General features: G+C 37.6%; 4 protein-coding genes across 8 annotated transcripts in view; 1 reads left to right on the top strand and 3 right to left on the bottom strand.

Moving 5' to 3' along the window:
- Positions 1 to 884, bottom strand: part of LOC114881201 (all trans-polyprenyl-diphosphate synthase PDSS1) — a 29,004-nt gene extending 28,120 nt beyond the window's left edge. Inside the window, exon 1 of the mRNA XM_029197906.2 lies at positions 629 to 884. Coding sequence (XP_029053739.1) covers positions 629 to 784 — 156 coding nt within the window. The 5' untranslated portion in view covers positions 785 to 884. The remainder of the gene's footprint in view (positions 1 to 628) is intronic.
- A 381-nt stretch (positions 885 to 1,265) lies between these two features.
- Positions 1,266 to 3,904, top strand: LOC114881200 (protein spindle-F). 2 transcript variants are annotated; one of them, XM_046287026.1, is made up of 7 exons: positions 1,266 to 1,453; positions 1,541 to 1,780; positions 1,857 to 2,139; positions 2,224 to 2,491; positions 2,578 to 2,669; positions 2,780 to 2,927; positions 2,998 to 3,904. In XM_046287026.1, exons 3-7 carry the CDS (start codon positions 1,909 to 1,911, stop codon positions 3,294 to 3,296), a joined length of 1,038 nt encoding a protein of 345 aa, XP_046142982.1. In that variant the 5' UTR covers positions 1,266 to 1,453; positions 1,541 to 1,780; positions 1,857 to 1,908; the 3' UTR covers positions 3,297 to 3,904. The 2 variants fall into 2 exon arrangements, with proteins under 2 accessions (XP_046142982.1, XP_046142981.1); XM_046287025.1 differs by having other exon boundaries at positions 2,738 to 2,927.
- On the bottom strand, positions 3,773 to 5,024 carry LOC114881202 (39S ribosomal protein L32, mitochondrial). The gene is made up of 4 exons (XM_029197907.2): positions 4,900 to 5,024; positions 4,457 to 4,705; positions 4,221 to 4,363; positions 3,773 to 4,133 (listed from the first exon to the last, which is right to left on the bottom strand). Exons 1-4 carry the CDS (start codon positions 4,988 to 4,990, stop codon positions 3,993 to 3,995), a joined length of 624 nt encoding a protein of 207 aa, XP_029053740.1. The 5' UTR covers positions 4,991 to 5,024; the 3' UTR covers positions 3,773 to 3,992.
- Positions 5,025 to 14,341: 9,317 nt separating this feature from the next.
- LOC114876796 (rho-related BTB domain-containing protein 1) lies at positions 14,342 to 26,972 on the bottom strand. 4 transcript variants are annotated; one of them, XM_029188619.2, is made up of 15 exons: positions 25,353 to 26,972; positions 21,206 to 21,551; positions 20,957 to 21,060; positions 20,680 to 20,877; positions 20,019 to 20,226; positions 19,698 to 19,940; positions 19,533 to 19,618; positions 19,309 to 19,435; positions 19,100 to 19,234; positions 18,756 to 18,779; positions 18,209 to 18,359; positions 18,018 to 18,148; positions 17,705 to 17,947; positions 17,479 to 17,627; positions 14,342 to 17,412 (listed from the first exon to the last, which is right to left on the bottom strand). In XM_029188619.2, the coding sequence occupies exons 2-15, from the start codon at positions 21,383 to 21,385 to the stop codon at positions 17,175 to 17,177; spliced, it is 2,217 nt and encodes a 738-aa protein (XP_029044452.1). In that variant the 5' UTR covers positions 21,386 to 21,551; positions 25,353 to 26,972; the 3' UTR covers positions 14,342 to 17,174. The 4 variants fall into 4 exon arrangements, with proteins under 4 accessions (XP_029044452.1, XP_029044451.1, XP_029044450.1 ...); XM_029188618.2 differs by lacking the exon at positions 25,353 to 26,972 and adding an exon at positions 22,191 to 22,344; XM_029188617.2 differs by lacking the exon at positions 25,353 to 26,972 and adding an exon at positions 22,223 to 22,344.
- Positions 26,973 to 26,983: the final 11 nt, after the last annotated feature.

The following is a 26,983-nucleotide window of genomic DNA, read 5'->3' as shown; positions in this document are numbered from 1 at the left end:
TATAGTTTATAACATGAACTACGTCGGTAGCAGACGCCAACTTAGTCGTCTGCTAGAAACAGCTGACAGCTCCACCGGATAAAAACGTGATTTTATGAATTTATCTAATAATATTATCCACAGAATACTTTTCATTTAGTATGCTCAGATTTGAAATGCAAAAATGAAAATAAACGTCTGAAAAATACCTATTTACTTATTAATATATCAGGTTCAATTTCACATTGAAGAAGCACAATTTACCGACACTTTTTCTCAGATATTATGTAATGTACGAAATCTACACAATCGACCAAAATTATTCTTTTCATATATTTTCTTCATTTTTCCTCTTATTTTATACCCTTCCATATGAACATCTTCAAAAATTAACAAGTCAAGCTATAAAAACTGTTAAATATAGTACCGCAAAACTTTCACACTTGAATGAAAACTAGGTTATGTCAGTGATAACACACGGACTACTTGCAATATTTGATTAAAAATGAATGAAACTAAAGGAATTTCTATGCGTATGGTAAAATACTCATGCCGAGCAGATGTAGACATAATTTGTCATTTTAGCGCCAAAACTATATTGTTCGTAGATAACATTTATTCGCACGGTATCGATGGAAAATTAACATACCTGACAGTGTTGAACCAAAGCACTGGTCGGATGTTCGATTCTGGGTCGTGACTTGACACATGTTGTTGAAACTTTCCTCCGTAATTGGGCGAAATGTCCAAACTGGCACAATTTCTCTGCACGAGCACAGAGCCTACTCGACCCTATACACGCCATAGCGAAAACTGTAGTGAGCCGAGTCACACGTCTCGTAGACTTTCGAGTTCCCTGAATCCCCTCCGATACACAAAACCGCTCCCCACTACATTTCCCTTTCCGTTCCTCGTTTGTAAATATACTGGTAGTCGCGCCATTAATTCGAACACAGCACTTACAAATTACAGAAAACTTTGATCACTAAGTATTTCAAAAGTATTCACAGCCTTTCGAAAGAATATTAATAACTTGATCAGCGACCTCTTTTTAATACACATCTGAAATACTATTTTATCAGTCAAAATCTATTTTGTGTTGTTAAATATTACATAGCAATTACAATACATGTTTTTAAATAATTTTGGTATATATCTTTATTAATGAAATTATTTGTAAAAAAACGATTTAACTGCCAAGCGTCGAGACCGCTTCATATACACGAGCTGCGAATGATCGTGCGGTCGAGCTCAGAAAACGAATAAACTGCGCCCTACAGAAAAAATGAGGAACTAAATTTGTGGTCTGTTTTATCTTTTTGACGTCTTTCGCGAATGAATAATGAGTGGGTAAAGTTTTCAACGCTACAACTGATTGTCAAAATTATTTTCATTGAAAAATAGATTTTCGGAAACAAGTATGTTTCTTTTCTACCTGCGGTTGCATCAAAAAGCAAGTGCATAATGCTAAATAGTAATTATGGATTATAAATTTTGTCGAATGTTATGATGCGCTTTGTTGACAAGGGGAATTACCATATAATTTATTAATTATTTTTAGATCTATTGTTGCTAAGTAATACTGATGTGTAACATTATTTTCTACGTATCTCTATTAGTTACAAAAGTCAAAATCTGTGCACGACTAGTAGCGAAACGTATAATAATTTGAAAATGTTCTGATTGAAATATGTAACATCTTAACCTAATTTGATCATCTTGATGTAACAATTGTTAACTTGATTATCAACCACAGATTTTCTTTGTAATTTATATAGAATGTTTTTTTATCAATATGCAGGTAAATAATATTATTTTCTATGTTGTACAGCTTCTATGTCTGGCATAAAATAACAAAAATATGATAACAATTTCAGTGACTATCAAGTTATAAAATTGTGTTTTTACTTTTGCTAATTATATTTTATTATGAATGACATGGAACAGTCAGAGAATTCAAATAATGAGAAATGTGGTTCATATTATGCCTTATTGGTTGCATTTAAAACAATGAATGAGCGTTGTCAACAGCTAGAAACAAGATTAGCTATAGTTGAAGAGGAAAACATGTGTTTAAGACTAGAATGTGGCAAAGATGAATCTGCAGCTATCACAAAAACTGGTGATAACAGTGAAAAAACTATTGTACAAACCTTGAAGGTTTGTATAATGTGAATTTTGATATATGAAATATCATTACTTTACATTTTATTATATTATATTTTAATATAGTCTGGTTGACAGGAAAAGGTTGAAGAACTTACAAAACAGAAATCTCAGCTGACTCACCAGATTTGTATGGTAGCAGCAGAAAATCGTCAATTATGGAACAGATTAACAAAATTGACAAGGACTAATAAATCTTTGGGAAACCAATTAAATAAAATCTCTGATACACTAAAACAACATTCTCCAGCACAACCATCAGAGATAGTATCATATAATTTTCGTGATGTTTCTAGCTCTGCTAAACAAGAGGATAATCAACAGTGTGCATTAAGTACAAGCAATGGTTTGTATTTCAGTGTAACATGTTTAGTGGATGTACCAAATTATGTAGGCATATATGTATATAAAAATGTATACATGTTCATTCAGGTGAAAAAGAACAAAGTTTAGAAGAAATATCACTTAGACTTATAAATAGCATTATGTTAGAAAAGTCTGATCTTGAACAACAATATGCAGAGGTAAATAAAAAATAAATAAATTGAATTGTATAAATTATAATTACTCATGTTTGTAATTATTTGTATAGATGGTTGAATTACAAAATAGTACTGAATTAAATTTGCAACAGATTGGTTTCACATATCCAGAGGATTCTGATACAGAATTAGAATTATTAAAGCAACATGAAATGAGGCTGTCACAGATGAAAAATACCTTATTAACACAACAAACTAAGCTGAAAAGGGCACTACAAAATTTGAAGAAAAAGAAAGATGGTATAAATATAATTATCTAACGTTTAATAAAATCGTTCGGAGGAAATTGATATTAAATCTTATTTTATAGGACTAACGTGTAATAATTGTCGCACCAATGCAAATAAAAAAATGTGTCAAGCGGGTACACAATTCGACTTGAATGAAAGTATTAAAGAACATGGCGCGACGCAAACCAGCCTTCAAAATCCGAGCCTCTCTTTAGATAAAAGTTCCAATTCAACAGATAATCCAGAACAAGACAATAAAATATGTCCTTTATGCGGATTATTTTATACGAAAACTACATCATTTGCAGAATTTCATGAACACGTCTTAAGTCACTTTTGTAACGAAGTATCGGTAGAAGGTTTCGAAATTGTTCACTAATGTTTGACACGCGGGTTATGGTAACTGATAGTACCTTTAATTTCTTAACGATTTTATATATTATTTTAAAAGTAGAAAATAAATGTAAATACTTCGTACATTTTCTGAAATACGTTAATCTTAACAGGATTAAAAATGTTTTTTGATTATTGAATTTTATGAACTGTTGATCGAGAAAAGTTTTAATAGAAACTATTATGTATAAAAATGCAATACAATGATTTATTATAAAAATAATGATAAATGTGATTGTTGTCAATTAGAGTTGTTAATTTCAGATAGTCGGCTACTCGTAAGATACCTCTGAATAGATGAAATTCATAAAATCCATGAAAACTCATAAAAATTTATTCTTATGTTACATTCCTTTATTTTTATACAATACAATATTCAATTATCTGTTAATTATTGGAACAAAGTTTTCGTCTTTTATTCAGAAATATTTTATGGGTACCCGAGTATTAAATCAACAGCACTATTATCAATAGAGTATTTATTTTTATGTTCATGAACTACAAAAATCCAAAACAGATTTGTAATACTACGACGGGTTACGCAAATGTAAAAATACCATCTCAATAAATGGAAGGTCAATACTTTTTTTATAACTTCTCTTCAATATTTTTTCATTTATTTGGTTTCTTTAAATCTACTTGATATAAACAAAGTACCTTATAAATATACTATAATAACATTTCAATTGTTCTTTATGTTTTCCAAAAATTGATTTTCGGATTTTTCGTCTACCGTTTCTGATGATTCTTCTGACAACGGCTGTAATAGATTCTGGTTAAACCATTCAGGCCTCTTTTTAGGTAATTCAACAATTCTTTGTTTCTATATGAAAATATGATCATACATTAATAAAAATATGTATATTTATACCATACACATAATACATTTGAAATGAATTAACTTCAGTACCTGCCAAAATTCATCTGACAATTTTTCTTTTTCTCCTTCATATAGCACTATAACATTTTTTTCTACCGGTTCCAATCCTAATTCATTTTGTATAGCTTCTTGCATTTCCTCAGTTTCTTTTTTTACTATCTCATAGCAATATCCTTTGAAAGTTTAAACAGTTTAGATGTATATATATATAAACATAATAATGTAATAAAATAGTTATTTCTTAGAAAACAAATCTTATAGCATACCACATAGCAGACCAACTTCATGATGATGACCACATTTATTGCAAGTTAAAATAGTTTTAGGAACATGTGGCTTCCAATTTAATCCAGGAATACCAAATCTTCTGGAAAGCCTCTTTTGTAAAGTCCGTCGTTTAGTTGGGACAGCCCATAGAAATGCATCATTCAAAATATCCTTTAATGATTGTCCAGGAAGATTAGTAGGTTGTACTTGCTTTATAGCATGATTACATTCAAATGCATACAGGGTTCCTATATAATACGATATTAATGCACCACTAAATTATTTAATTATCTGCTTGTCATTTAAAAATTCAAACATTTAAAAATGATTTTAATCCACAGTGAGTTTACGAGGTTAATAACAGCTTAATAAGCAGGTTTTTTAACCATGTGTTATTACACAATCGTACAGGATCATAAAATGAAACATTGTTCTTTATTACCTGGCGGAAAGCCGCGGCCAAAAATAATATCAATGGCTTGATCAAACGTTTTAAATGCTTGAGATAACCTATTCCAAAGACTGCTCGCCATTTTTTAAAAATACCATAGATTACTGTGACTACAGGAAAACAGACCACAAATTTAGTTCCTCATTTTTCCTGTAGGGCGCAGTTCATTCGTCTTCTGAGTTCGACCGCACGATCATTCGCAGCTCGTGTATGTGAAGCGGTCTCGACGCTTGGCGACGTCTTAAATAGTATTAAAATATTATATTAATAGTGTATTAGGTATCAAAAGTACAAAACCCGGTAGACAAATTTGAAGAGAAGACCGGAGTCATGATTTCTGACATCATTTCCACATTGTCATAAGAAATGCGTAAGCTGAAAATTTATACCCTATTTTGCCGATATAGATACGAATTAAAATAACATATTTCTCATTTATTCTGCTTTTATGATGATAATTTATTAAATACCATTAATATCTTATGCATTTTTCTATCTTTTTTCATATTTCGGTGCTTTAAAGTGAAAAAAACAATTTTGACTTTATTTCAATATGGCGTTGATTATTTTCAACGAATCTCCGTTCTGTTAATGTTAAAGTTTCAAAGCACTTTGAAGTTTCTACCAATGCTTGTGATTGGTCGTCCACCTGGCATCCATTATGGCGTCCACCTATTTAGACCAATCAGATTCATCGTTACTCGTGGGGTGCATCAGTCCTCTTGGAAGTTTCGTCCGTTGTTCACGTGTCTGCAACAGGTAAGATTAAATTATCTTCAAATATTAAATTAAATTGCCGATCGGGTGTTAAAAGTACAAAAAACAGAGAGAAACATCGAAGAGAAGTCTAGATTGTTGATATTTGACATTAATTCGGCATTTTCTTCAAAAATACAAGAGTTGAATTTTTGTGCTCTTGCCGCGATTGTACAATGAGGTTGGAACAGCAGAATCTGAATTACATTCCCTTTTATATCGTTAATTTTCTAGCCAATATTGAACGTTTTGAATATTCTTTCAAACAATTTATTGTTTGATATTTAATAACGTTCTTTCTTGAGCATCGTAATATTATGAGATCTGTTCGTCTACCGGCTTCGGTTCGGCTGGGGACGAACATTACCGAATAATACCGAACGGTGCTGATCGGTCTACGATGGGAAGGAAGGTCTCGCCATTGCTCTCTCGAGCTTCGAAGAGGTAAGACGTGTTGAGAGCATCCTTCCGTATAAGTAGTAGGTGCGCATTCTACCTATTAAAATATTTTGCATAAATTATAGTTCGATCGTTTATTAGTAATAATTTTATTATTGTTGATTAAATTTTATTTACATAAATTCGTTTTTCTTATTTGTTACAGATATTTGATGGATATTGAAAGGACGCCATGACACCTAATATGGGTTTGAAATAGAATTTTGTAAGAATTTATTGTTTTAATTTATTCTAATCAATAATTAACATTTATTATTACTTGTTTTTTATTGAGTCGTTGTTAATTGTAAGCATTTTTGATAATTACTTGCTGCCAAAGTCAAGAAAGAAAAGATTAGAGACATTTTTTTTCTTTAACCAATTCATAGAAAAAGAATAATTAATTTTTCATTTTATTAAATAATTTCGTCCAGTATTTTAATACATTTGTTTTAAACTAGAACAAAATTGAAATAATTCGAATTCTACTGCAAATGATTGCTTCTCTTCAGCAATTATTAATTATTTTAAACAATCTATTTTTGTTAAATCGTAGTAATTATATTATAATATCCAGTTTTCGATGCAAGTTTAAATTAAAATAGAATCACGTTTTTAAATCACATGCTGTTTAAGCATGATTAATTAATGGATTTTGCTTATTGAAAAGAATTAGATAATTTATAAATTACGACGTAATAAAATTTCCAACAATTTCTAATATGCTTACAATCTTAACAACAAAAATCCACTGCTTTAATAAAATAGTTTATTATATGTATTTAACAATGATCTTTTATCCTTGTAATATTCATTGGAATAATTATCAACAATTATTTAATCTAGGATCAATATTCAACTTCAATAATATTCGTGTTCGTTGATATTTCCATTTACACGTAACAGTATTATCTTAAGGAATGCTCAATAAGAAGAATGTTTGTATGGTTTTATTTATTTCCACCCATCCCCAACCTCCTCACTAATCTTTTCTTCCAGGAATTGTTGTGGCCGCGCGCAAGGCGGTCGGTAGAGTCAGTGTTTGTACGAACATAGTTCCAATGTTTTGTTTTGTTCAAGGGTGAACTGGCCCTGAATAGAGTTGCGTTTGTACAATTAGGAATCACGCGAAAGTAGAGTCAGTGTTTGCTGCGTATTATAAAATATTTTCTAGAGTATCGCGGCTCTGATTTTTCTTTTTCCATCGCGAAAGTAGAGTCTTTACAATTGTTCGCCCGAAATTATTCACGGTCGCGTTATTAGAATATCTTTATTTTTATTTTTTATTTTTTTGTTTCAATTTTTCGATATATCCGGTATTAGAGTCAGAGCACCACTGAAGAGGAGTCTTGGGCTTTGCTCCATAAGGACAGAGTGTAAGTATCTTATTACTTTATTTAATTAATTTTAATTCAAATAGAATAATTTACAATTTCGACACTTGATAATTGAGAGTTCTTTTTAATTGCTAATATTTTATAGAATTCAAATTGATCTATAATTTTATAAGAATAAAGGTTGATAATTTTCATAATTAACCATAATTCTTTTTTGTTCTGTTACAGATGAATTTCTAAATTTTGCCGAGTTCCTGAACACCCTGATGACTGGGCCGATGATTTCCTTCACGACTTCCGTCTTCTCCTATAAGCCAACCTGCTACCTAGTTGTTGTGCAGCCTCCTATTTGACTGTCGGAAGAAGAGCATATCTGCGAACGGTGAGTCGCATGTTTTATGGTTCCTCCGGTGCCCAATCATGTCGTAGGACGAATGGTCCGAATCGACACGGGCTACTGGTTGTATATGTAGTTGGCTAGCACAGTGACCATGGGTATGATTATACTCATGAGTAGTTACATTTTTATTGTATTTCATTTCATATAGTTCAGGCTAGGTCTTCTTGCACTTCGCGTTTAAACATTATTTCTATTCCACATATTCCAATACAAATTTATAAAATATATGAATGCTTTAAAATGTTCATGATACGATTTTATAACAAAACGTGGAATAAGAAATATTGTAATGCAAAAACAATTTTATTTAGTTTTTCTTTAACGAAGAATTCAGATACCATCTGATTTAGTTATTGTAAAGATTTAAATTGATACAATATTGGTAATATAATATGTATATTGGATATACATACTAATTATGATTTTACATTGATTTCATTACATTTTGTACATTGAAAATTCAAATAGAATTTGAGAATTTTTTACGAGTAGTAATGTTCAATACTCTCTATAGCGAAGTTTAACTTAGTTATGCTTTCATGTAAAATTGATCAATTTATGTGCAAGAAGACAATTCGTGACGGGTAGATTTTCAATTCAGAGTGATCTATTTCAACAGATTTTGCGTATTCTTGAAAAGTTACTCTGAGGAGGGAGTTGCCCGAGGATGTTTTAATTTCTTATTAATTTTCATAATAAATTCTTTTTTCATTGTAAAGAATTCTTAATTAGTCATTTTGCTTTTAATAAAATATCAAATTCAATTTTGACATTAAATTCCTTTTTATTAGAGTTTTGTCTTTATTAAATTAGTGTTGCGAGAAATTTCCGACGCGAGAGTAAATATGACTATGCACTGACTAGTATTCGGTGGGAATCCTTTTGGTTTTTAAACTCAATCCAATGTATTATTTATTTAATGAAATTAGTTACAAGGATTCCGCGGCATAAGACCGTGAACACCATCTCTGGGAGATATACCCATGCATTACTAGGCCTTTGCAGGCGCAGTTTTAGAATACGGAACATATGAAAATATGTTACCATATTCTAAACTGCAGTCCTTTTGTCTATACTATGGGCGTCCGTCAATCTGACACCGTTGGATGCAACGTGTTGGACGGGCGGGTAGCGCTCTTAGCGAAGGGGTGCACTCTGTCCTGGCGTTACGACGTCCAGGCGGGGTGGGTGGTATGTAGCGTCTGGCGTAAGACTAGGGGGCGTGAGACCCCTCGTTGCCAGCTGATATTAGCAGTGCACCATGTTTGCGTCATAGTTGCTCTATTTTATTTTTCAGTATTTGTTCTTAAAGCTTTATATTTACAAAGTCGAGTCACTTTTATTAAAATAGTAAAATATTAGCCCGTTAGATGTTTATGTACTAATCATGTTTGTAGATCAGGATTTTCAGGTTTAACCCCTTCCGTGTTTATTGCCAAAGCCCATTCACGTGCCCAGGTGCTACTTGGATGGGTAGAGGCAATGGGCACGATGACGTAGTTCATAAGAATAATAATTAATAAGCGGCTGGCATTGTGTTAGTATATCGTGCACGACGTAATTTCCACATATGGTGTGTGTGTTTTTAGGCTGTGGGATTGCGTCGGTTTAATAACTTTTTCATTTAACTTTTAATTTGAAATAATATTTTATTCAACAAGATGTACAATGAACGTATAAACCAAATAGTATTATTACCATTACTATTACCAAGATTATTACCATTATTATGAAATATTCTATATCGAAGTAGTTAATTAAATTTTGTAATTATCATTATACGCAATGATTGCTAGCCTTGCCAGACGATTTCAGTGAAAAATGGTACGTACCGTAGAGTGTGATGTGAGATGAAACTCGGGTGACGGAGGCGTCCCGGGACGTTCTCCCTAGTTTAGGCTTTTGCGCCCGGGTGGAGTGTATGGGGGTCGTGGAATGAATTTTTGTGAGAATGTGATTTTGCCTATTTTAAATATAGCGTTAGGCAGGTAGGTAGTATACCTTCTGGTGTGTGTGATAGATTGTAAGTAGATAGGGCCGGGACAGGTTGTCACAGTCTCTTGGTCGGGTAGGCGCGATTTCGCGTGATCAACCTGTACCTGGAATATATTTGAAGAATTGACGATCCAATCGATACGAATGGAGTATGCCGTTCGCCTTCGATTCTATCTGTACAATTTTTCAAATTTTTGGCGACTCTATAAGTCGTCATACGCGATCGCGATGGCACGAAACGCACAAGTTCTGCTCGAGCACGGCACGTGTGCACGAACAACGACTTATACATATAAAGTCCTCTTTCGTCCACGTGTCAATTAGAGTATCGCGATTTTTCTTTTTTGTTGATTGTTTTTTCTTTTGTTTTGCGAATTTGCAAGTCTCGAGCTTTAGATATAAGTTTCAGGTGGGTGGACCGCCCGAAGAAAGAAAAGGCTATATGCCGAAGCGCCCCGACAAACTGTCTTTCAAGAGGGGAACTACTAATGATTTTGCATCCTTTTGAAAAAAAGGATGGGAAATCATTATCGTTACTACTTTGTCACTGTGCTTGCCTGTAGTTGTAGTTTTGTAATTGCAGGAGAAGAGGGGGCCCGTGACCCCCATGATTTTGGGCAAATCGCGTTTTCAATTTAGTGTTGCGAATGAATCACGGTTCAATTTAGTGTTGCGAATTTTAAATATCGCGTTTCCTTTTTGCATTGCTTCAAAACAGAATTTAACTTTTCAACGTTGATTGCTTTAGCGTTGCGAATAAAAAATGTACGGTTTGAGAATCCCCCTTTTTCCATTTTAATTGCATGTCTGTTAAAGATAGCGTTGCGAATGACATTAGCGCGATTGTTTCCCAGTGTTGCGACTTATAAATACGCGATTGCTTTGCATTAGTTTATAGAGTTCCCTGCTAATTAGTGTTGCGGTAGTGAATTTTCGCGTTTTGCATTAGTGTTGCGATATACGATGAAATGCCCAAAAACGATCCAGTGGAGTTGCCATGGTCCATAAGGCAGCTATGGACCAGCTGCCATGGTACCCCTTTTTTAGATTAGTGTTGCGTCTTATAAAATTCGGTAGATTTGAGTAGTGTTGCGTTACAGTTCGCGTTTTCTCTTTCTTTCTTTTTTTCAGCTTAGCGTTGCGCATAATGGAGCAGCCTACACGCGTACGCTTTTGCACATATTATATAATTAATGAAATTAGTGTTGCGAGTAAAAAATTCACGGTTTGAGAATCCCCCTTTTTTGCATTTTAATTGCATGCCTGTTAAAGATAGTGTTGCGAATGACATTAGCGCGATTGTTTCCCAGTGTTGCGACTTATAAATACGCGATTGCTTTGCATTAGTTTATAGAGTTCCCTCCTAATTAGTGTTACGGTAATGAATATTCGCGTTTTGCATTAGAAATGCCCAAAAACGATCCAGTGGAGTTGCCATGGTCCATAAGGCAGCTATGGACCAGCTGCCGTGGTACAGCCTTGGATTGGCTGTACCCCTTTTTTAGATTAGTGTTGCGCCTTACAAAATTCGGTAGATTTGAGTAGTGTTGCGTTACAGTTCGCGTTTTCTCTTGTTTTCTTTTTTTCAGCTTAGTGTTGCGCATAATGGAGCAGCCTTCACGCGTACGCTTTTGTACATATTATATAATTAATGAAATTAGTGTTGCGAATGAATTCGCGATTGTTAATTAGTGGAAGTAACTATGACTCACATTCGGTGGGAGTCCTTTTAAGGATTCCGCGGCCTGAGACCGTGAACACCATCTCATGGGAGACAAACCCATGCATTACTAGGCCTTTGCAGGCGCAGTTTTAGAATATGGAACATATGAAAATATGTTACCATATTCTAAACTGCAGTCCTTTTGTCTATACTATGGGCGTCCGTCAATCTGACACCGTTGGATGCAACGTGTTGGACGGGCGGGTAGCGCTCTTAGCGAAGGGGTGCATTCTGTCCTGGCGTTACGACGTGCAGGCGGGGTGGGTGGTATGTAGCGTCTGGCGTAAGACTAGGGGGCGTGAAACCCTTCGTTGCCAGCCGATGTTTTGTCATAGTTCAGAATGTTTGCAATTTTGAAATTAGTGTTGCGTGTGATTTCGGTTTGTTTTATAGGGTTTGCTTAGGGATTGCTCTTATGGGCAGTCAAACTTTTCTTTTCAGGTTCCCCTGTACCCTCCCTCTCACTGCCCCGCCCCCATTCTTTTTTCTTTCCATTTTTTAATTTTGAAAATTTTGAGCAATCGGTTATTGGAAATACTGTTAAATAATATATGAATTTAATGTTTTCAGAATATTAGTAGATACGATAAAGTCTTAAAGAGAACTTTATTCAAAGTTTTATTTAAAATGGAAATTCTTTTTATTTTGTGATGATTGGTGATAAATTATTTCAAGGAAGATTCATTTGAAATATCTTATTAAATTTTAATTCTACTTTATTTAAACAAAAGTAGTGGATAATTGTTGTTCGAGTTGTTTAGTTTTAATTTTTGATCGCGATGTTTTGTTTCAAGCTTACGGAGAAGCTAATTAAATTACTTTTATAAATTTTCAAATTCTTTTCCTGAGAAGCAAAGTCCACTCGTGATTTTCTTTTCAGTTTTTCCATTTACAATAAATTTGCATCGAAAGGTGTATTGAATAATATAATGCAATAAAGTCGAGTAGAGTCATGGTTGTACGTATATTGCAGTAAAAGACAGTTGTTTCAATTAAAATATTCTATACTATTTGTCGCGAAATGAACGAATATTAAATACAATAAAATGAAATAATTAATGTTCTTAACTCAAATCACATAACTCAAGTATATATTTTTCTGCATTTTTTTCGCTTTATTTTGGTAGTGAAGTTTGCTTTTAATTCATATTTCGCATCAAATTGATTTTGCATTATGAACAACCACTCTGACTTTTGTAAAATTTTATTGTTACTAATGTATCTTCTTTCCAGCTATTAATTTTTCTTTGTCTTTTTCTGGATTCAATTAATCAGTTTCTGTTACAGAGTAATATCTTTATAGGAAGTGTGAATTAATAATATCGGATAATAGATTGGAAGAAATGTAATTTAAAATCTAGCGTCCATAAATGGAATTCAATGTATCCAATTAAGTAAACCAAGGTGGAAATCATTGAAAAGGGAAAATGATTCTTATGAGTGGTAATATTTGAACCTTCCTATTTTCGAAAACTGTATTTAATCCTTTTCTGTTTCTTTCAGGCAGGTTGTAAATTTATGATTAAGGTTACATAAGTCTCATTATTTTCTTAAATTATGTTTAATCCTTTTCAGTTTTATTTTAGGAAGTATTCTGGTGAAGACAACAAAATCAACAAATTCATTGGACTTATTTATGTATATGGTCATCAAGATATAATCGTCAAACACTGCAGTGTTTAATTAGAAAGCGTTAGATTTAAGCGAATTTTTAATATAATTACGAGCGCTCGTATTGGTAGCTATTCTTAGTAGTATAAGTATGTAGGACAAATATGCAATTGCATATTTATTAATTACAGATCTGTAATCAAAATCGAAATTAAAAAATGTTGCGATAGGAATAAAAAGCAAAAATCTACGTAAATATATGTATAGATAAGTAGATAGGTAGGTAGAGAATAAAAACAATGCTCCTTTTGTTGTTCGTTTGCACAACAATCGAAACGTTTTGCAAATGTGCACTAAGAGGATGATGTTATTAAATAAAAGTAAAAATTTGCATAAATGGAGGGTGGATGGGATGAGGTAGGGCGGGTCTCCAGCCGCAGCAACCTCCCCGTGGTGAGACCTGGTAAATCGTTATTATTTGATGGATTATTAATAATTGCATCATTATTTCAATGGTACACTTATTAATTATGCAGCAAATAATACGAGCGAATTGGCTGCGGAATTTATGTTTTTATTTTTCTATTTAATCTCTGTTATATTTTTTTCAGGAACTATGCCTTTGAGATTCTGAAATGTACCATTGCAAATACAATTATACCAAATACAGACCTCTTACCATTTTTATGTCACATACTATATTATCGGTTCAGAATAGAATAAAATAGCAGCGCTATTGAAATGATAGATGGAAAGAACTTATCGACTGGTAGTTACGAGTTAAGTCGGTTTATCACAGTTCAGCGCTATGTTATTAGATGGCGCTAACTATGCGCTCAACGATGACGTCTCAAGATCAGCTTCTTTCCGCTTCCGCTACGTATATGATTTTGTTCACCGAGTATGTGACCACAAACTGAAATATACCCGGTAAAGAAGTAGGTAATAGATTGATGGTAAAGAACTTTCTGAATTCAGTTGAGATGCTATGATTGTAGTTTAAAAAATCTTAATCGTCGGCAAAGCCGGTCAGTTTGTACGTATATCTTTTAAGAATGGAATAGTTAAAAGGTCGAAGTACAACGCGTCTATAGGACTTAATGTCCATTTATAAATGCTACGCATAAAAAATAAGGATTCTTTCTTATCAGTGCTAAATTTTGCAGTATGAAATGTTCATGTAATTTTATTATTTATTAATTGATGTTTATGCTTAAACTTTAGCATACGACCATAATATTTTCCATCGTGTTGATTATAAATCAATTAAATTGATCGATTTGATTATCGTTACAAAACATATGTCGCAACGATACCTCAGGGGGTCAGGACCAACGGCTTTGCGAGCGCGGGAAGCTAAAACATTGAATTTAAAGTGAAGAAACACAAGATGGACGTAAATACCCCGAATAGTCGAGGAATTATTGAAATATAAGGATAAGAAATACTTCTACGTATGAATTTAAGTTATCTTTGTGATAAATATAATGTTAATTATGAAATATTTATAAGTGTTGAACTCTAAGCGCTCGCAAATGCCTTGAATAAGTATTGAACTTAACATTTTTTTTACGCGTCACAAGATAACTTCGATTAAAATACGTGCGAAAATTGATGCCCCTTATCGTTCCATATCTGCAACCGCATATACGGTTGTATCCTTAATTCTATGATTACCAATTTCAGTATAAAATATACATTTAAGAGCGACGAAGAATAACATTGACATTGAAATTGACGTAGCGTACAAGTGGGACGTTATTCTTACCCTCACCGGAACAAACACTCTTTGGCATACGTCGTTTTCGTAACAGAACTTCCTGCATAGTGGGCAGTAACGCTTTTTTTTTTTTGTGACTGTGTATGCGTTCATTCTATATGTTCAATTATTTGACGCGTATCTAAATGTAGCGATCGAATTATCCTGAATATTTGATAGAATGTTGAACTTACGTTCAATTCGAATAATATTTTAAACAGCTCGAAATATTACAAATTATTTGAAAGCTCGTGAAAAAACGAATGTTCATTGTATACACAAAATATAAAATCTAGAATTATGGATGTCAAAACACATACGTCGCTTCTTTCAGTCGTTCACCGCATGTTTTCTTTATTTTTCATTTCTTTCTCTCAAATCGTTTCATTCGTTCAATCCTTCCAAGTATACTTTTAACACGCAATAATGTACGGTATGAGTAACGATAATATTTGTGATAATCGACTACTAAAAAATATCAAGAGGCCTACAATAACGACCACTAATGTTACATGTAGTTGAACCGATCACAATGGGATTACAAAAAGGTTACGCTTCTTCGACGCACGAGGACCGTTAATTTGTGCATTTAAAAAGTATGAAATTGTTCAGAAAATATACAAGGTACCCAAGGATTCGCTCTTATATTGAAATATATTTGATATAACATCATTCTATATCCTATGAACATTAGATACACCTGATGTATACTTCTTACAAACATAATCGATTCTCTCCCGCTCTCCCTTTATCTAGTTATTAATTATTCTTACCGATGTAGTCGCGAAGAGTAATTCTAGCAGTAACCCATTACCGTGATCGATATGTTGCAGTTATGTATTGGACGATCTCTGCCTGCGTCGATCGAACTGCACGTTCCCTTTTTTTTTGTCGTTCGAAGGTAATCGACAATCGACGAGGATAATTCGCTTAAACCGTAGGTGATTAGAAAACAGTACAAATACGAGAAAGTCTTCTAACGATTCGAAGAAGCTGTAACCTTACTCGTCGAAGGAAAACCGAAGAGATGGAGGGGAGTATACGTTGTCGAATAATCTTACAAACGATGTAAAAATTCGCGTTGATTTGTGTAATAATAGTTTACGGCTCGAGAGAGGTTCACGTACGCTGTCTTATATCCTTACATAACTATATATGTACCGCTTAATACTTTACGCTTTACTATCAACTAAAGCTATTGCTCGTTTTCTTCAGTCTAACACGCATCGATAAAATTACGCCGATCGTTATCGTCTGTTGGAGAAATTTTTTGCTTCAGTGGCTCGTTCTGATTTCAATGTTTTGTCACCTTTTCTATATCCCTTTTTTACTTCGTATAATAGTTTGCAAAATTAGAATTATAGAGAGAAGGAAGAAAAAAAGGTAACAATAATTATCAAAATGGTTAATAATGTCTGAAGCTCTTGAATGTTTTCATATATTGTTTTAAAACACTATTAACCATGAAAGCCTGAATATTCTGGACAGTAACCGAAGTAATCTGTATATATTTCACGTGATCAAAGTAGACGAACAATTAAAAATATTTCCATTGTCAGTGTTAACGGACAATCAAATGCAAGGTATTCCGAAGAAAGCATATCGTCGAAATCGGCATCGTAACTCGTCTTTTTCTCTTGCGTTACACACGAGGAGAAGATGTTGAAACCTCTCTTTCAGATGGTCAATGTTACGCTTGATGGTCTGTCTAGTGGGTAACGACGAGTTATCAACAAAAGGCACCAGCTTGTTTTTCTTTAAAAACGATGGACGTCCGTTAGGAAGTTACTTTAAAAAGGATTACAGCAGTTCGACAACGTACAAGTATAAACGGTAAGTTCGCTTAACGTTACCTTCGTTGGAACTGTGTTCGCATAGAAAAAAATATAGCTGCACCGTGTATCGATGTTAAAAAAATCTACGCTTTAATCGAGCGTATCATTTTAGGGAAGAAAAAAGAAAGAAATATGCATCAAGGGAGAGACTCTCATCCCTGTTGCATACGAGAAAAATGGATAAAGAACGCGAAGCCTGTTTCAAGTACACACAGGCTTCATCGTGGTACACTTTAGTAACAGGTGTGTATACCTTGTATGTGCATTAGATCATTGTCTTGTCAGCGTATACCTTTCCTTAAGTATAAATCTGTAGCAGTATCAAAATAGTAAAAATGGTGCATATGAAGACCATGAGCACAGGTAGGACCAGAATGAATCTGACCGAGCGGCGAATGCCGCTTGGCTCTTGTCATACAACCTGGTCACCAGATTCTATGGATGAGTCGAACAATGGTCGTTCAGCTTGTGGATCGTTGTTCGCCGACGATGTTGTGCCGCTACCGTTGCTGGAACCTTCTCTTCTCGTCTTGCTAGAGCCAGAGAAGCACAGACATCCGGACTGATTGCGATTCCTCTTCAACGTCGGTTTGTTCTCGCGGTCCCGTTCCGCCAGGCATTTTTGGTAATAATCGTAGTCTTTTAAATACCTATTACAGAGAATATATAATTGAACATTTCAAATGTACCAGGGTGTATTGACTGAAAACGCGTACCATACTGGAGGCCACCGATGCTCGTTCAAATACTCCTGGTTCTCCGGATGAAGAAGACGGACACTCCGGGGGGACATCTTACACAGCTTATTGTAATTCACGCACAGATGGTTCATGCACCAATCTGCCAGCTGATCAGCGTTGTGTAACTGCAAACCAACGATAAATCGTAAATTAGACTCGTCGTTTATTGATCAGTCGATGAGTGATCGAAGACTTCGCTGACCTTGCACGGCTCCAGTAGCCTCAGGCAATTCTCCACAGCCTCGTTTCCCTCGTTCTGCGACAGCCTCTCGAGATCTTCGATTACCCTGCTCTCGACCAGGTTAACCAGTCGTTGCAAACAGAGGCGATTCGCCAGTTCAAGTAGATTCAAGCATCTGGCAGAGGAAATTGCTGGCACCTCGTCCGTGTACAGATAACAGAGCAGTTTGTGGAACGTGTACTCGCGTACTCCAGGAAACACTATCTGTTATTTGAATTTTATTATAATTTACAGGATACAATGAAACGGTAGAGGTGAAAGAGATTTAACTTACCACTTTTGCGCTACTTTCGCGGAAATCGCCAGAGAACATCGCCTTCATAACGTCGCATCGGGCAGTAAGAATCGCCTTGTGGGCTGGCACGCTTCCATCGTCCAACTCGAACACCACATCGGCGAACAGTCCTAAAGAAGTCGTATGTTTAATAGAAAATTCAAGAAATCTCTATTTAATTAACGCTTTACCGTGTTCCAGGCAAATATCTTCGAGTCGCTGCCTCACTACCTGCTTGTACCGATTATTGAGGTCACTATTGAACTGTTCTCTTGTTTGGATACTTCCAAGTACCATCAGTAACTGCGGAAGCTCCAAGAATTCTGCTGCTTGCCTGATTTCCTGTGACCGAGAAATATGTACAATCACCAGGAATCCATTTATCACGCGAGACGGAGATGATCGATATGAATCATTTGGAAGTCCTATTCGATGATCCATGCACCCATGATCGTTACGAATGTTTGTTACATTTATCAGATGATATCCTACGAATACGTCCTTTACCTGGATTCTTCTCTTCTATTACATTTTCATCTAATGGATAAGAGGACATGCTAAAATAAGAATAATTGCGACAATGACCTAACCGATCGATTCTCTCCGAATCGATACAATTCAAAGCTAAATGGCTCTACTAGATGCGTGCGTGTGGTTTGTGTTAATACGTGTCTATATTCTCTTATGTGTTTGTGTATGTGTGCTGGTGTCAGCAAACGTATCTCACATTGTACTAACCAGTAGAAGCCCGATAGGAGCTGTCTGAAAGAATAGAGCCGCGTTAGTTACTGTATACAGCACTGTTAGCATCGCTTAAACTCATTGCTTAAAGAAAGTACATTGATATTACAAGCTCTCCGTAGCTGGATATTCTTATTCAAGATCAAACTGACGTAACCTGTCGACATAATTAACTTGCTCTCTTTATTCGTTTGCTCATACCGTAACTACACTTGCTATTAAGAAATCGGCGTACGCAACTTGTTACGCCAATTGAAAAAAACGCAAAGGATAAGACTTCGCGAGAGTGCTGGACGGGTGTACCTGGCTGCCCGCATAGAAAATCTACCGACGCAACGTACTTGTAGATCATGATACCGTTTATCCAAACTGCCCGTGTAAATGAACTGCAGGCATTGCTGCATTGCCTGTGGCGTGATTAACTTGGACAGCGTCACCACGGTAGTTGGTTGTTGCATTCCGTTCGTATTCTCAGTCTATGATTCAATTGACAAAAATAAAGAATTAAACTTCTGTTAGACGTTCATTAATTCATTTTTCAGGTACCCACCAGGCACACACGGATGTTCTGAAAGGCAGGATGATTGAGTTCCCTGGTCGCACCGTTTGATTTCCTCTGGTTATCCATCGTGGGCAGTACTTGGAAGCTCGAGCGACGCTTCAGTTGTTCCCAAACTCTGCAACGTTCGTTTACGCTCATTGAAATGCTGATCGTTGCATCACAACGGGATTTCCGGGTATTAGAAACACCGCTTATTTGTCGGATAAACTTACTTTGTGGGTTTTGATTGATCGATACGTATCAGGCACTCGGTGTCCTCGTTGAAATCACCCACCGTTGCTTCGCCAAATGTACTCACCTTAATAATGTAAGAAAACATTGTTATACCCATCCAGGTAACGACTTGCAAATGGGTCAGATGACTGTAGCGACAATACCATGCTGGATTCGCTGGAACTTCTGGGCGTCTGTTCCTGGATCAATTCCGTGGAGAAGAGTCGATGGAACGCCGGCGATGCGGCAGCTAGAAGACACCGATGTGCCGAGAACGTGCAATTACCGGCTATCAAAGTCACGTCGGTGTGAACCGGCTTCGTCCACAGCGTCCTCATGTTCTCCTCGTAGGTGCTTACCGCGAGACATACTTCCGGTGGGACTGGTTTCGGTGGACAGAACGGTGCCTAAACGCGATCATAAATATTTCTTTCAATTCGAGACACTGTACGGGTAACTTGTGAAATTTTCTGCTTTCAAGATACCTGCAGCAAAGGTCTCTGCACCCTCTTCAGGTTCGTCATCCAGAATCGTTGTTGGCGACGAGCGATCAGAGCAGCACGGATCGAGTTCTCGAAGACTTCGTTGACCCCGTAATAGGTGAAGACGCTGGTCTCGTAGTAGCAGACACCGAGTTCACGCGCGACGGCGCGAGCCTGATCAGGCATCACCAGATCGCTCTTCCTCGTCGCCCTGAAAACAGGATCGTCCTAGAGTGAAATTGACTCGAAACAGAAGCAGAGAATTCTTGAAAGTCGCGCTGAACTTTGAAGATCCCTCGAGAGCCAACCGTTATATGTCAAGGTTCTATTAATCCCGCTTTTTAATGTTGCCATCCAACCGGGAATTCGATATCTCGATGGTTAAAGGCGTTCGAAATGTCGTACTCCGCGTCGGTGATCTTCAGAAAAGGGAAATTTTCATCCGATAAGAGGTGGGAAAAGTAGCGACCGATTGGAAAGGCACGCGGAGCCAGCGAAATCAATACTTTGACACAGTTTGCCAAAGAGGCCATCGGTGAAGAAGCATCGATGCATTTGAACGAGCCATCGTATAGGATGGAAAATAAATCAATCTCGAAAGGGGTGTGTTGCTTCTAAATACGGAAGAAAAATCGAGCTAAACATAGCCAGTCGGATAACGTACCTCACGAATGGACTGCGATCTCGAAAATAGCTGAGATAAGTTTCGTCTCGATACATGTACCGCAGGTCGTTCTTGCATCCCACCAGCAATACCGGTGTCTGAGGGCAGAATCTTCTTATCTCCGGATACCACATCGCTTTGCAGTTCCGCAGAGAAACGGGATTCGTTATGGAGAAACATAGTAACACTACGTCTGATCTGTATAAATAGAGTTGAACGTTTTAACCTCGTGAAGAAATCTAGCGAAGGTTGCACGTTGGTGGACGAGTAAGATTACCTTCCGTATGCGAAACGTCGGTCCTTCTCGTGGTCGCCAAACGTGTCCCAGAGACGCAGAGAAACGTTCACGTTGTCGACTACTTCCCAGGATCGTTCTAAGACCTGGTAAACGAATGCAGGACATTGTTTTCTATCCCATTTCTTTAATACGGCATATTAAATAAAAATGCCATTTTTATTTGCACGAATAGCAGTCTAATTATATATGCTCTAACATGCATTAGATAGCTGTGCAAAAAGAACTTACATCCTTGTAGATTCTGTACTGATCGATAGCCCAGACGGTGGGCACGTGAGTCGTCAACAGTTGCGAGAGAGACACGTGTTTGTTGCAGGCTCTCGCGCAGATCAGTCTGGTCTTTCCAACTGCGGTGTCGCCCACGACCACGCACTTGACCAGTTCCTGATGCGGCTGCTCATTGTCCATCACCGACAATCTCCCCTGTTCATCCAATATAACCTTTCACGTGCCAGCTCGTCTGTACACGCGGCTACCACCGATACTAGCACTGTCGTTCCTCCAGCTAAACGGCACGTCCACCACATCCGATCTTCACTGTGCACCGATCTCGGTATCGGCTCGCTCTACGATCCTGGAACGAAAATAAACGAAAATCCGAAAACGTACCCCCGAGTGAGTCGTTACCTCTATGCACGCGATGCCCTTGGTGAAATTCTAGAAACGATTTAATCATTGCTAGAATAGCAACTGGATAGAAAAAAAAAAAATCGCGCCGACACGTGGGAGGAAAGGTATGTCCTTACGTGATGGCCTAATAAGGGGGTCGCGTCGCGTGACCGATGAAATTTTGTGATATATTTTATGCGGCGAATGCGTTCGATTTTGCGTCTCTCTGCTTTACCATTTCTAAACGGTACTTTATCACTGTTACAAGTATTTGCATAATTGCCAGGGCGAACCTGGCCCCCTCCAAAATGCGGATTGATTCTCCCTACTCCTCAGCAATGATCGGAATAGGTATCAGGAAAATTGTATCGAAATTCTTTTAGAGAAGAAATTAAGCGATGCTGTGTTGGGACCAGTATCCGAAACAGAAGGAAATAATGGAGCATACACGTGGGGACGGGATGTTTCTGGATACGATCACGAGGAACGGGTATTTTAAGCTTAACTGTGCAGACGTTCAGGCAGTGTGCATATACATATATATATACGCAGAATGCCTATTGATTTGACCCCGTAAGCGCCTTCTCTATATTTAGTATCGAACCTTCGCAACTTCAACCTCAACCTCTGTATCACCTTAACCCTGAACGAAGGCATGGACACAACCCATTCCTCTCGCGACCAGCTTTCACCACGGGATGAGACTACCGTCGTTGAGATTCGCCGCTTTTAACCGAACTTCGAGCCTTCGATTACACCGGTTTGCACCGATTTTCACTGAAACTCATCGCTGTCTATTTATATCGAGGCCGAAAGTTTGACATTTCTACGACGACTCGAGCGAATGAACTAAACGTTGCTTTCTAAGATTCTTCATTTTGTAGTCAAAGTACTTATGAAGAATTTTAAATAGCCATTCTGAAGAAAATAATTTCATCGAATATGGCTTAGAACTGCACCCATCGTTTGCATGATACCGTTGACGTACATTTTATCTCTATGGACGCTATAAAAAGCCGTATTTCAAACGGACACGTCGATAATCGGTGCTTGCTAGGTGACAACATCTATAGATGTATGCAGAACAATCAGTGAGTCAGTGAAAACCTTCGCTCGATACATAGCACCGCATTCTTGGAAGAGGTCTGTGAATGAATCCGTTCCAACAATAAGAATCCTCGTATCAATCAACGCGGCAAAATCGATCAGAGCGGACAATGAAGTAATAGGAATATTTGGCTGACGGTAGTGCCTGGTCGCAGAGAAATTTCAAACACCTCGTAAATCTTGCTTACATGAAAAATTGCATAAAAACAATTTCAAAATACTCAGTTTATTTTAAATCTTAGTTTTCAGCTGAACAGCAGAGAAGAAGCGACCAATTTTAGCTGAACGATCACTCTAGCTTGCGTTTCAGAAAGTTTTTAAAAAATGTTTCCAATCCACAGGAAAAATGAAAGTAAACTGCTTGTTGAATCGATAAGCGGCATGCCCGTTAGATGCATTATTGCTTATGCAATTGATCAGAAATTTAGTATGATTGGATGGTAAGAAAAATGTATAGCAATTGCATTAATAACACGTTGACTGTCGCAAGACTTTTTGTTAAAGTATGACAGACAACGTATTAACGACTGTCACTATGAGACGTTTATATTACACATGGTCATTTCTATTGTGACAGTCAACTATGATAATTGCCGACTTTGGACAAGGTCTTATTGATTCCTGACACTTCACGATTACGTGGTTCAACGAAATTGCCGTTGTTTAGTGTCCACCGGTTGGAAAGTGAGCAACGATTCAGGAAAAAGGAGAGCACGCTCGATGGAGCTGCACTTGAACTTATCGCGCGATCGTTAAACGTTCAGTATCGATGGGAAACGTAACTTATAATAGGCTATTCGATCTGACGTATTTTTACGATCAATTTGCGATTGAAATTACCATCCGTCGTTTGTATCTAAAGAAAAAGTAGATTTATCGTTGTTTGATTAGTCGAGCAACCGATACTCCAATTTATTTTCAACGATGTAATTGAATATTCATTACAGTTCCATTTCTTACAGTGGAATCTTGAAACGAGAGTAGATTGGCATAGTGTATATTACGCTCTTACAGCAACGTCCTCTAATTTTCGTTCATTTAATTTTCTAGGGCAACCCGAGTTAACTCTGATCCCAATTCATTCACAAGGAGAAGCACTTCGGATATTATGCACCAAGTTTGAATGAAACTCAGCAATCGGATCAAGCTTGAAAAGGTTGGAAATGATCTTATGGAAAGGTGATTAAACCGGATGGTTTAAGAAAACGTGTTCAACCGTCGAGAATGATGCTTCGTTTACTTGATAGATGAGAGATAGCATTAGAGGCTCATCATTTATGGCGAAGAAAAATTGCGGGACAGAACGCGGTGACGAGCTCTTGAATTAATGACTTAAAGAGGCGCGAACGATGCGACGGTAATTGCGTTTCTCCCGCTGACGAGGGGTGCAACGCAGAGAAAACAAATTACTCTCTCATTGCTGCTTCCTGCTGCCTATTTGGGACTGACTGAGTTTATTTTTTCACACTGTTATTCATTTCAATGCAGTGGAGTCTAACTTCAATCTCTCACAAGATTAGGCTTGTTAAAAGGCTGACAACCTTATATTTTTATACAGAAAAGAAACTGAAAATGTTCTAATCAAGTCTGTTCGCTCGTATTCGACTGGAAAACACCGAACGTATAATCTTGTTTTTGCATCAAAAGGCTTCCTTATTACCGAGCCTCACTTTTAATACTCAAAACAATTATTTTTTCTTCGATATACATTATGAATTATTACTCGTTTGACAGGTGTCACGGTGAGTTGATTAATTTAGTCACGAAACGACCAGTGTAGAAATGAACCAACCCATAATGGTGACACTAATTAGTCTTTTTATCGATTTTAGAACAGACGAGCTGGTCGACCAAAAAATTTACAGACGCGTGTTGCGTGCGGAAGGTGGTCCGTTGACGCATTGCAGAATAGGAACGGTAGGGATGTGAGCGAAACGGGTAAAAAGGACAGAGGAGAGCAGAAGAAAGAAGAAAAAAGTAGCTAGAGATGGTGACACTTTTTTAGCCGAATAAGAAACGCAAGTTGGTCCGTAGGTTTAGTAAATCAATTTCGTCGAAGGACGATCCAAGTCCGAGCATTGCGACGGGGTCAACGAGCCGCACGGCGGCCGCATTAATTAAGTAAACGCTGCTCCTATTGCCGATCTTTTTCAACGGTTAATCGCGAATGGTACTAGCGGGTAAGCGTACACTATTGTTCCGTCTCTTGAAACTAGACCCTGAAACTGCATACTTCAATCAGTCAGGGATTAATTAACCGATCGGTTAACCGGATCTGCTCGCTGCAGGTGTTCAGAATTGACGCAGCACGTGCGGCTTCGATCAAGATTCCCTTCATCGCTCCTTTCGTCGAATGACGAAACAAATGGAGATGGACAGAAAGAGTTAAGATGCACTAAAGAAAATAAGCACGTGATTGCGCGAGGCGCATTATTCGCGTCAGGGACAGGCGTTAGTTGCGCGTAACGCGGTCTCTTACATAATTTCAAACGATAAACCGGGCTTGCGGTGAACATTTGACGTTGCGTGACAAAACGAAGCACTGTCAAGTAATCCTAACGAAACACCGTTTTTTAGAGCAACAGTGAACGATCGTCGCTCGACTGGTTGCGTCGAATCTGCGTGCGCTTTGCGTTGTTGCGTTCAATCGACCACTTACCGGAAGACTGACGTGTCCTATGGGTGAACGATTCACAAAGTTGACAGTACTCCGTCGCTTCTTGTCGCACCGGCTCGTCGCACCGACGTTTCGTCGACGATTGCCACTGAATCGAGGAAAGGCAGCCTGGTGCCGGTCGCTCCCGATCACGCTGAAGCGCGAGAACACGCGACAGCCTGGACGACGATCGAGCGCATCCGCGATGTATCGGTTACAAGTAGATCAGGATAGTCTTTTTTTTCGATGCACAAAATCACGCTTGTTCACACTGGCTGATTTAGCAGGGACGATCCATGAATTATCAGTGTACTCCGTTGTTAATCGGTTCAACGAAACGCGATAACGATGACACTGTCTGACGAGGATACAGTTTGATAATGGATTCCTTTCACCGTTGACTTTCCTTTTCTCTTTCAGTTCGTATCGTCTTTCGGATCGTGACAATGGACTAGAAGCTGCAGCGGCACGCTGCACACCCAGAACGCACCACGCAAGTTCCAGCTGACGTCCTGGCGAATCGAAGAAGGAGGGGCATACCAGCGTGGGGAACGGAGCAGCCGAGCGTGGTGGATAGCCCTCATGGATTTAGATCGTCCCTCGTCGTGCTCGTCGCTCGACAGTTCGCGCAATGCTCCGTCACGTATCCACCTTTTTCTTTCTATCCTGATCCTTCAGACACAGCCTCTTCTTTTCAGGTCAGTCGCCCCTTTATCATCCTCTGTCACCATGAAACGTGGAGCTGTGTATACGCCTGGGAAGAATAGAAATGTCCAGCAGACTTCAGGATCTTCGTAGACGTCGACGAAGATTCGAGCAAAGTATCCGCGCACCGTTCGTCAATGGTAGTTTGCTGAGCGTCGACCCAGCTCTGGTACGTCGATCGAAAGCGTCGCGGCGAAACCAGACCACGTTAAGCCGCCTAGAAACGCGTCTCGTCGCCGTGACGGCGCACGTGTGCTGCGGGTTCAGCGCAAACAGAGACAAGTTCGCGAAGCTGCTTAATCCTCATCGACCAACCCGTTCCTCCTGGTTGCTTGGAAATCACCTCAAAGGAGGAGGAGAGTGCAGCTATCGAAAAGGAGGGGTATAGGGGTTAGATGAAGAAAGAAGAATGTGTAGTCGACCAACCACGCGACACTGAATGAACTCGTCTCTGACCCCGACACGTCCTGCTTCGTTCTGAAACCCCAACTCCACCACCCTGTACCGTCTTCGTCCCCTCTGCTAGGTCTACATTATCATCAGTTTCTTTCATGACGATTCGAATCGACTTTACTTTAGAATTCATGGAATGTGTTCTAGAGGTCTGAATTTTAAAATCACACCACTTATTGAACTTCTGACTCTTGAGAATGTTCCACTGTTTGAATATATGGAATACACCCTTGTACAAGTCGAAGTCGATGCTTTTATTACGAATTAATCAAGTCGGCCTGCTTTTCTTTCTTTTGTCTTTGAAAGAAACGTGGACTAAAACTATGCCGAGTATAAAGAACAGAATGGAGGTGTGTTCAGAAAGAAAATTGACTCATTTTTAAGATTATTCGTTATAACGGTTGATTAGAGATGTAGGAAGGTGGACGACCTAGAGTTTGTTCGTTCATAAAGATGGATAGGAATTCGATAAGGGG

This window comes from Osmia bicornis, chromosome 9, assembly GCF_907164935.1.
Source record: "Osmia bicornis bicornis chromosome 9, iOsmBic2.1, whole genome shotgun sequence".
NCBI lineage: Eukaryota > Metazoa > Arthropoda > Insecta > Hymenoptera > Megachilidae > Osmia > Osmia bicornis.
This window is presented reverse-complemented; position numbering and strand designations above follow the sequence as displayed.

Coding starts and splice junctions, on each gene's coding strand:
- LOC114881200 (XM_046287025.1), top strand. CDS start 1,909: ATGAATGACATGGAACAGTCAGAGAATTCAAATAATGAGAAATGTGGT. Junction 2,492..2,577: donor TGCATTAAGTACAAGCAATG/GTTTGTATTTCA, acceptor ATGTTCATTCAG/GTGAAAAAGAACAAAGTTTA. Junction 2,670..2,737: donor TTGAACAACAATATGCAGAG/GTAAATAAAAAA, acceptor TTATTTGTATAG/ATGGTTGAATTACAAAATAG.
- LOC114881202 (XM_029197907.2), bottom strand. CDS start 4,990: ATGGCGAGCAGTCTTTGGAATAGGTTATCTCAAGCATTTAAAACGTTT. Junction 4,364..4,456: donor TGAAGTTGGTCTGCTATGTG/GTATGCTATAAG, acceptor AAACTTTCAAAG/GATATTGCTATGAGATAGTA. Junction 4,134..4,220: donor TGTCAGATGAATTTTGGCAG/GTACTGAAGTTA, acceptor ATTTTCATATAG/AAACAAAGAATTGTTGAATT.
- LOC114876796 (XM_029188619.2), bottom strand. CDS start 21,385: ATGGACAATGAGCAGCCGCATCAGGAACTGGTCAAGTGCGTGGTCGTG. Junction 19,941..20,018: donor TGCAGAGACCTTTGCTGCAG/GTATCTTGAAAG, acceptor GATCGCGTTTAG/GCACCGTTCTGTCCACCGAA. Junction 18,149..18,208: donor AGATATTTGCCTGGAACACG/GTAAAGCGTTAA, acceptor CGACTTCTTTAG/GACTGTTCGCCGATGTGGTG.